At 47.5% G+C, this 10,084-nt stretch overlaps 1 protein-coding gene across 2 annotated transcripts in view; it reads right to left on the bottom strand.

Moving 5' to 3' along the window:
- Positions 1–453: 453 nt before the first annotated feature.
- Positions 454–10,084, bottom strand: part of sdha (succinate dehydrogenase complex, subunit A, flavoprotein (Fp)) — a 106,985-nt gene continuing 97,354 nt past the window's right edge. Inside the window, exon 15 of one of the 2 annotated variants that reach the window (XM_073030340.1) lies at positions 454–815. In XM_073030340.1, the coding sequence (XP_072886441.1) occupies positions 699–815 (117 nt within the window). In that variant the 3' untranslated portion in view covers positions 454–698. The remainder of the gene's footprint in view (positions 816–10,084) is intronic. The other variant, XM_073030490.1, reaches the window with a different exon arrangement.

Here is a 10,084-nt window from a genome sequence, read left to right on the forward strand (position 1 = left end):
GGTGGGTGGGTGGGTGAATGGGTGAATGGGTGGGTGGGTGAATGGGTGAATGGGTGTATGGGTGAATGGGTGAATGGGTGAATGGGTGGGTGGGTGAATGGGTGAATGGGTGAATGGGTGAATGGGTGAATGGGTGTATGGGTGAATGGGTGAATGGGTGGGTGGGAGAATGGGTGAATGGGTGAATGGGTGTATGGGTGAATGGGTGGGTGGGTGAATGGGTGAATGGGTGAATGGGTGGGTGGGTGAATGGGTAAATGGGTGGGTGGGTGAATGGGTGAATGGGTGTATGGGTGAATGGGTGAATGAGTGAATGGGTGGGTGGGTGAATGGGTGAATGGGTGAATGGGTGTATGGGTGTATGGGTGAATGGGTGAATGGGTGTATGGGTGAATGGGTGAATGGGTGAATGGGTGGGTGGGTGAATGGGTGAATGGGTGGGTGGGTGCTACATGGTCTCGTTTTGCTCTTGTCATGCTCTGTTTTCCTGCTTGTGCTGTTCTGCTGAGCATTGTGGCCACGCTGCATTGGTGCCAGAAGGTGGGGCGACACTGATGGGCTGCCCCCAGCTCGTCCATGGGTGTGGTGGTCGTTAACGCAAACATCGTTCGCTGTGCATTTTGATGTACTCAGGGTAGATAAATCTCAATGTGAATCTGCACTTTCTTTGGCTTTCTCACTCATGGTTAGAGTCCAATCTAATCTGAGCTTTGCTTCATCGCCAGGCTCAGGAGAGGGGCTTTTAATTGACTTGGGGTAGGTTTGGGAGTTAGCTGCTGATATTGTGAAACTTTTTCTGGAACTTGAACCCATGCCTGTGGGAAAGATAACAGATACAGTCAGGGATATTAATTACATGCTTCACAGCTGATCATAACCCTAACCCACAACGTCCAACACTCCCCTCCCCCTTAAAATCCTGTTGCTATGGTTGATTTTTCATACATTTTTTTTATTATAGAGACAGTCCTCAAGTTACATAATGTTTCCTTTCTGTGAAGTGTCCAATAGCCAATTATTCCATAATTCACAAACAGCAGATTTCAATCATGGTCGACTAACATGAGCATGTAGTAACTGTTTAACTGTTTAACCCTTCAGATTGTTCAGTAAGAAGAGAAAGGGCTCTTCTCTCTTCTGCCATCAGGAAGAAGGTACAGGAGCCTTAGGTCCTGCACCACCAGGTTCAGCAACAGTTATTACCCCTCAACCATCAGACTCCTGAACCAGAGGGGATAACTTCAATCACCCAAAACTGAACTGATTCCACAACCCATGGATTCAATCTGTGGAATTTGTTGCCACCAGTGGCAGTGGAGGCCAAGTCATTGGATGGACTTAAGGCAGAGATAGATAGGTTCTTGATTAGCCAGGGCATCAAAGGGTATGGGGTGAAAGCAGGGGGTGGGGATGACTGGAAGAATTGGATCAGCTCATGATTGAATGGTGGAGCAGACACGATGGGCCGAATGGCCTGCTTCTGCTCCTATATCTTATGGTCTTATGGACTCAGTTTCAAGGACTCTGCATCTCTGAGAGCCTAACCTGGGCCTAACATATCAATGCAGCGCCAATGAAGGTAAGACAGTGACAACTCATTAAGAGTTTGAGGAGATTTGGTATGTCACCAAAGACACTCGCAAGTTTCTGCAGATGTACCATGGAGAGCATTCTGACTGGCTGTATCGCCATCTTGTAAGGGGATCCCCACCACCCAGGATATGCCCTCTTCCCATTGCTACCATCAGGAAGGAGGTACAGAATCCTGTGGCCGCACTCTGCCATGGGCGACCGTGCCAGGAGCTGAGCTCCAGGTGGCATCACACTCAAGATCAGAGGAACTCACAGGCCTCGCCACCACGATAAGGTGACGATCCTCAGAGAAGGCCTTAAATTATCCATGGATGATACATAGCTTGCCAAGTATCCTACAAGTGGGGTGTCCAGGGAGGGGTAGCCCCTGTGGTGAGGAAGCTTGTCGTGTCCACTTTGGGGCAGCTCACTCACCTTTGGTCCCCACTGGTGTTACATACCTGTGGGTATCTTGTACTTGTCACGTGACAGTGGTGTTGAAGCTATACTGGACTTAAGATAATGGTCTTGTGATGCTGGAGTGACGTCATTTTCCCACCAGTAGAGGTCATGTGACAGGTTTTTTTTACAGGGTATAAAAGGAGGACCCCTCCCTGTGAGGAGGGGCAGTTCGTGGCTGGATTTGCCATTTTGACTCCATGCCACTGCGTGGTCCAATGTTGTGACGCAGTTTGGTTGAAAGTTGGAGTTTTATTTAATGCCTGAAGTTTAAAAGGTCATTGCTGGCAGTTTCTTTATAATTGCCAGTTAAAGATCAGTGGGGAGTGAAGATCGGAGTTCGGGAGCTAAAAGATCGAGGGAAGTCGATTTCGACGGTGAAACAGGTTTGACCTTGTTTGATCCTCATTTGGAAGGAATTCGTTGGCTGTACCCGTGGTAACCCCTGCGAATAATAGCAGAAAGGGTTGGGTACAGTTTTGTCAAGGAAAGGTCAGTGCCTTTAAGCCGTTTCATTTTCATCTTCGTACATTCTCCGGGAAAAGTATAGTTTGACTGGGAACCGCAACAACACGACGTGAAAGAGAATTTAAATCGTCTAACAAGTCTCTCCTTTAATGGACTGTAAGCATTTTGAACTTTTGCAGTACTACTTTGAAGAACTGTTTTTGCAACATCGCTTTAAGAACTGTTTTCGCTTTATTCCTTTAAGAACTGTTTAAGCTGCCGCACAGCAGCTGATTTCCGGTTGCGTTAGTCATTTGTTTACTTTTTGGGGGTTTGTTTTTCAGTGTTTAATAAATGTTTTATTTGTTATAAGAAACCCGCCTCGCTTATATATTTATTGATGCTGAATCCGTAACTCTGGACACTCAAACCTCACCTGCGGCTCCAAGTAGCTGTTTGCATGCAACCACGGCCACACCCCGGTACAACACTTTGACAGGCGGGCTAAACCAGGTGAGGGTAGCTGGCGGATCTCATACCCTAGTGAGGTAGGGATATGCCCGTCCTGGCATGTGCAGTCAGCTCTGGCAGACAGGACGGGTGAGATCCAACGGCCGGGAAGGTGGTGTTGCAATGCTCCCGCGGAGACCGAAGGGCATGGCAGGGCACAGAGGGCGACGTGGTCATCCACAGCAGCCCGAGTTTGCGACGCTTGTTCGTACCGCAGAACTCGGACTTCTGAGATCGAGAGAGGGGAACTGCCCCAGCGCAACAACTTTTCCATTTTAAAAACTTTCCCGTGCAGACTCTTCCCCCTCATGGTCAGACGTGATGGACAACCACCATTCTACAAGTGTCAATAGTGTCAGATTTCAAGTTCTAACGCCCTTCAGCCCACACTTGTCCATGCTAGCCAAAATGTACATTCAAACTACTCCCACTTCCAAGCACCTGTCCCATATCCCTCTATTGTCATCCACATTCCTATCCATATCCTTCTTGACGATGGCATCCGTTAGTTTCGCAAGACCATGGATCTGCGCCTGGAAAGTCTTGCTTCAGTCCTCTCCAGGGCGCAGGCATGGGCAGGGTTGTATGGGAGACCGGCAGTTGCCAAACAGCAAGCCTCCCCTCTCCACGCCACCAATGTTGTCCAAGGGAAGGGCAAGGGCCGATACAGCTTGGCACCGGTGTCGTCGCAGGAGTTGCCAGAGCAAGGTTGAAGACAAGAGCACACCAGGATCTGCCTTCGCCCTCTCTCCTGTCAGTAGAAACAGTTCCGCCAGGCTTGGAGGCTAAGCCACACGAGAAGGCCAGGAGTTGGACTCGGTTGTCAGAGGCTATTTGAGGCACATGCCGTGAGGAGCACTTTTAGGTAGTGGGAACTTGTCCCCACTACCACCCCTCGGCTTGACAACTTTGGAACATCCTTCTTAAATGTATTTAATGCACCTGCCTCAACACTTCCTCGGGCAGCTGGTTCCATATGCCGGAATCTACCACCTGCCATGCAAAATCGTTACCCCTGGGTTTTTAGCGGGGTGGCAGGGAAGGTGCATCGCTTCACAGTGCCAGCGAATAGGATTCAATTCCTGTCACTCACTGTGAGGTGGGTGGCAGAGTGGGAATACGTCTGTACCAAAGGAGGTGTAAGGCACACTTTCTCCTTGGGCAAGGTGTAGCACCTGCTTAGCACCCCCTCCCTGTTCAGAGTCAGGGTAATATGAAGCCATGGGAGCAGGTGGTGGGTGGTCATACAAGCAGCCGGTGCAGATCACAGGTCCTGGTTATGTGACCACTGATGCCAGGCAGACAATCTCTGACGAGTATTGACAAGTATTGATGTCTTGTAAAGACATTGCCCAGAACAAGGCAATCTTTAGAAAGATTTGCCGAGATCAATCATGGTCATGGAAAGATGATGACTGGCCATGTCATACGACATGGCACATAATGAGCACATAATGATGATAATGATCTGTAAGGAGTTTGTACGTTCTCCCCATGACTGTGTGGGTTTCCTCCTGGTGCTCTGGTTCCCACATTCCAAGGACGTACGAGGTTGGGTTTAATGAGTTGTGGACAAACTATGTGGGTGTCAGAACCATGAAGACACTTGAGCGTTGCCCCCAAGCATCCCTGGATTGTGTTGGTCATCCATGCCAAAGAAGCATTTCACTGTACATTTCAATGTGTCTGTGTGCACGTGACACATAACACTAATTCTTTCATTAAACCTCTCATTTCTATCCTTATATCTAAGCTCTCCAGTTTTCGATACTCCAACCCTGAAAAAGGACTATCCATCCTATCTGTGAACTCCCCACAATGATTGTACTTGTCTCTTCGACAGTTCTTACTCCTCAACCATCAGGCTCCTGAACCAGCATGGGTAACTTCACTCACCCCTACACAGCACTGATCCCACAAGACCACAGAATCACATTTAAGGATTCTGCAATTCAAGTTCCTGCCGCTGTCTGTAAGGAATTTGTACGTTCTCCTGGTGACCAGGTGGATGTCCTCTGGGTGCTCCGGTTTCCTCCACATTCAAAGACATCCCACCTACCAGATGGTAGGTTATTTGGTCATGGTTAGGCTAGGGTTAAATCAGGGGGTTGCTGGGCAGCACGGCTCGAAGGGCCACAAGGGCCTGTCCGCACTGTATCTTAATCAATAATTAGTATTATTTATTTACTCATTTGCTCGGTTTGTCTTTTGCACTTTGGTTGCTTGTTTGTGTGTAGTTTTTCACTGATTCTGTCGTATTTCTCTGGTCTAGTGTGAATGCCTGCAAGAAAATGAATCTCAGGTTTGTATATGGTGACATATACGTACTTTGAAATCAAGTTTACTTTGAACTTTGAACTCACTCTCCGACATTCCAAGGAGTAAAGGCCCTGATTGTTTAACATCTCACCATACCTCGTCTTGGCAACACCTTTGTAAATCTTTATTTTTTTTGCACTCTTTCCAGTTTAATCCCATCTTTCCTATAAGATGAACACATTACTCCCGTTCACTTCATGAGCTGTGATTTTGCTGGCCAATGTTTAGTTTGTTTCTGAAAATCCATGTTTAGTGATTTTAGTGAAGCCTTCCCTTCTCCAAAGCAAACTTCTGAAGTGGCTTTCAAATCTCTTACTATCTTTCCTTTCGGTTAGTCCTGACGAAGGGTCTCGGCCCGAAACATCGACAGCGCTTCTCCCTATCGATGCTGCCTGGCCTGCTGTGTTCCACCAGCATTTTGTGTGTGTTGTTGTTTGAATTTCCAGCATCTGCAGATTTCCTCGTGTTTGTTCTGAAGTGGCTTCTTGCTGTGCACTGGCACACTGGACTCAGAGACAGTTGGGTTTGATTACTGTGGGGAGGTTGCTTGTGAGCATTTCTTCTTGAAGGCTGAGGATGTCCTGTGAAGTAACCAGCTGATACTTCATTCCATAACTGAAGATGTTTGCATTTCTATAACTAGTGTTCCCATCCTGAAAAATCCCTTTTAAACATATGAGAGGACTTGCAGAAGGTCAAAAAAATCATAGTTTCTGTAACCCTGTGCCCTGGGTATTGCTTTACAACTAAGAAGAGAAATTGGTTTCTTATTGTCACATGTAGGGAGTTGGAGTGAAAAGCTTGTCTTGCTTACTGTTCATACAGATCAGTTCATTACACAGTGCATTGAGGTGGAGCAAGGTAAATTAATAACACAGAACCCAGTACAGAGAATAAAATGGCAAATTGCAGTCCCTTCAGCACATGATCTAACCCTTCCCTCCAACACAGCCCTCCATGTTTCTATCATCTACGTGCCTATCAAAGAGTTTCTTAAATGTCCCTAATGTATCTGCCTCTACTACCACCCCTGGCAGGGCAATGCACACTCCCTGTGTTAAAAAAGAACTACCTCTGACATACACCCCCCCCCCGCTATATTCCTCCAATCACCTTAAAATTATGACCCCCAACTTACACGCTGAGAAAAATTCCACTCAATCTATGCTCTACGCTGGCCTTAGATCCTCATTTATGTCAATTCACCGTACACCTCTAGAACACAGGGAATGGTGGGACAGGATGTCCTTCTCCTGCTCCTGTTTCCCTGTGTCCTTGTGATATGGTGTCGGGGCAGTTAGCACAACACTTTACAATGCCAGCGATGACCGATCAGGGTTCAATTCCCACCGCAGTGTGTAAGGAGTCTGTATGTTCTCCCTGTGACTGTGTGGGTTTCCTCCTGGTGCTCCGGTTTCCTCCCACAGTCCAGAGATATCCAGGTCAGGGTTGCTGAGCTGTGAGTGTGTTGTGTTAGCATCAGAAGCATTGCAGGCTGGGCACCAGCACAACACTCGGACTGTGCTGGCCATCGACACACTTCACTACGTACATGAGATAAATGAAGCTAAACCTTAATCTTTAAGAATTGAAAGGGGAGAAATATAAATGTAAGGGAGAGCCCTGGGTAAATGCACTCCTTACACACATGCATCCTGCTGTTCTAGCACCAACTGTGTATATTTCACTGTCTTCCCCGGTATATTCTCATATTGGGTCCAAAACTGGGCTGAGGTGCTTGGGTTGGCTTTATGGTGCCTTTCCTGCCATATTGGCAGAATATTCCATTTCTTTAGAAATGAGGATGTGTAAATGTGCGTGTACTGTTTGTATTCTGTATTTAAGGCGGATGCTTCTATTTATTATGTAATAAGATTGTAACTACCTTGTGGGGTGCATCATAAAGACGTGCAGTCTTTAGTTACCTCCATGGGTAATTAAAGATGGTATGTCTTAGTGCCGAGTAAAAAGGAGCTCATTGCCAGGACTTCACAGTGGACAAAAATAGTAGGGAGCTGTTATTGTGTTTTATGCTAGATATCGGCTCCAGCCATTTATCTTTTTGGTCATTACCCATATATCTAGCAACATGTGACCCCTTTAGGCATTCCCCTGTAAAATGTTGTGCCTGAAGTATTTGGATGAAAGAAACATCAATTAAGTTACACTAAGACATGACTAAACAAATATTTGTTTATTCTCTCTGACCGCAAAGGCAACAGGATCTTCTTCCCTGTTCGTTCATTTGGCCTAATATTTTTGAAATTTCACCTGTAAAAAGTGTCAACGTTACTCCTTCTCTGATGCTTCATCCGTCTGGTGAGGAAGGTGGTACAATCACTTTTCTGGAAAAAGTCCCATCGATGAATTTTATAAAAAATGAGATTCTGTAGATGCTGGAAATCCAGAGTTACACACACAAAATGCTGGAGGAACTCAGTGGGTCAGGCAGCGTCTATGGAGAGGAACAAACAATCGATATTTCAGGCCGAGATCTTTCACTGGACTGGAGAGGAAGGGGGGAAGAAGCCAGAACAAGAATGTGGGGGGAGGGAAGGAGGACAAGCTGGCAGGTGATAAGTGAAACCAGGAGAGGGAAAAGGTGGGTGGGTCAGTGGGGTGGGATAAAGTAAGAAGCTGGGCGGCGATAGAAGAGATAAAGGCCTATAGAAGGAGGAATCTGATAGGAGAGGGGAGTAGACTATGGAGAAAAGGAAGGAGGAGAGGTGAAAGGCAGGCGAGGAGAAGAATAGGGAATGGAAAAAGAGAGAAAGGGGTAGGGGGCAGGAATTATCGGAAGTTAGAGAAATGGATGTTCATGCCATCAGGTCAGACACTACCCAGATGGAATATGAGGTGTTTCCCAGCCTGAGTGCCCTCAATGTGGCAGTGGAGGAGGCCATGTCAGAATGGAAGTGAGGGCTGGAATCAAACGGTTGCCCTCCGGGAAATCCTGCCTGACTCAAGCTGCTTGACATCAGTAAATGTTCTTCTTCTGCAACTATGTGGAAATTGTCCATCGGATCCCACAGCAGATTTAGATTCAGATTTGGATTTACTTGTCACATGTTCAGTGATCTGTGCCGTTTGTGTTAATTACAAACACACCAAAGGATGTGCTGGAGGCTGCCACACATTGCAGTGCCTACGTATCATTCCCACAATGCTCGGCAGAAGAGTACAGAACACAAAAACTACAAAACAACAGCAAAACTTGACGAAGGGTCTCGGCCCGAAACGTCGACGGTGCTTCTCCTTATAGATGCTGCCTGGCCTGCTGTGTTCCACCAGCATTTTGTGTGTGTTGCAAAACAAATTTTGTTTCCTCCCTCCCAGCCACACACACACACTATAACTACAGGATAGGGCTACCAGTCTGCAGGCTTCAGCCACCATGCTGCCAATACAGATTTCGAGTTGACCTTCCAGATTTAATCTTCCCTGAACTAGCCAGTGACAGGACCCTGAACTCCAGCCTTGAACTCTGGATGCACTGACTCACTCGCCCTCAGGCGTCCTGTGCACATGGACCAACCTGGGACAGCCCACCATCCATTGTTGTCCTTCATCATCTGTCCATATTGCAGGCCTTTGAGCATAGAGCAGAGCCACGATTACGGATGCCTTTGTCGCTGGCCTTCGAGCGGGGAAATGAGACCTAGACCCTGAACATCCTTTGTCACCAACCAGCCTTGTTTGACATGATTATAATGAATCCCTTGTAAAAGCTCTTCATTGTTGAAAACAAGAGAAAATGTGCAGATGCTGGAAATCCAAACAACATATACAAAATGCTAGAGGAACTTAGCAGGTCAGACAGCGTCGATGGAAAAGAATACGGTCAACATTTCGGGCCGAGACCCTTCATCAGGACTGGAGAAAAAAAGATGAGGAGTGGGAGTAAGAAGGGTGGAGTGGGGGGAGGAAGAAACACAAGGGGATAGGTGAAACCAAGGGGGGGGCAAAGTAAAGAGCTGGGAAGTTGATTGGTGAAAGAGATACAGGGCTGGAGAAGGGGGAATCTGATAGGAGAGGACAGAAGGCCATGGAAGAAATTAAAGGGGAAGGAGGGAGGTGATGGCAGGGAAGGAGATCAGATGAGAGAGGGAACTGGGAATGGGGAATAGTGAAGGAGATGGGGGGGGGCATTACTGGAAGTTTGAGAAATCGATGTTCATGCCATCGGGTTGGAGGCTACCCAGATGGAATGTAAGGTGTTGTTCCTCCAACCTGAGTGTGACCTCATTGTGAAAGTAGAGGAGGCCATGAACCGACATGTAGTCGGAATGGGACTGGGAAGTGGAATTAAAATGGGTGGCCACTGGGAGATCCTGCTTTTGCTAGCGGACAACGCGTAGGTGCTCAGTGGAAGCAGTCTCCCAACATACTTTGGGTCTCACTGTTATCCGGGAGGCCACACTGGGAGCAGTAGATAATCCCATAAGAATCACAGGATTCTGAAGTGAAGTGTCGCCTCACCCAGAAGACTGTTTGGGGCCCTGAATGGTAGTGAGGGAGGAGGTGTAGGGGCGGGTGTAGCACTTGTTCCGCTTGCAAGGATACGTGCCAGGAGGGACGAATGGACGAGGGAGTTGATAGGGAAAGAAGAAGGTGGGGTGGAGGGAAAGATGTGCTTGGTGGTGGGATCCTGTTGGAGATGGTGGAAGCTGCTGGACACGGAGGTTGGTGGGGTGGTAGGTGAGGTCTAGAGGAACCCTATCCCTGGTAGGGCTGGTAGGAGGATGGGGTAGGCAGATGTGCGTGAAATGGAAGAGAT

The sequence above is a fragment of the Hemitrygon akajei genome, chromosome 1 (genome assembly GCF_048418815.1).
Source record: "Hemitrygon akajei chromosome 1, sHemAka1.3, whole genome shotgun sequence".
In the NCBI taxonomy this organism is placed as follows: domain Eukaryota; kingdom Metazoa; phylum Chordata; class Chondrichthyes; order Myliobatiformes; family Dasyatidae; genus Hemitrygon; species Hemitrygon akajei.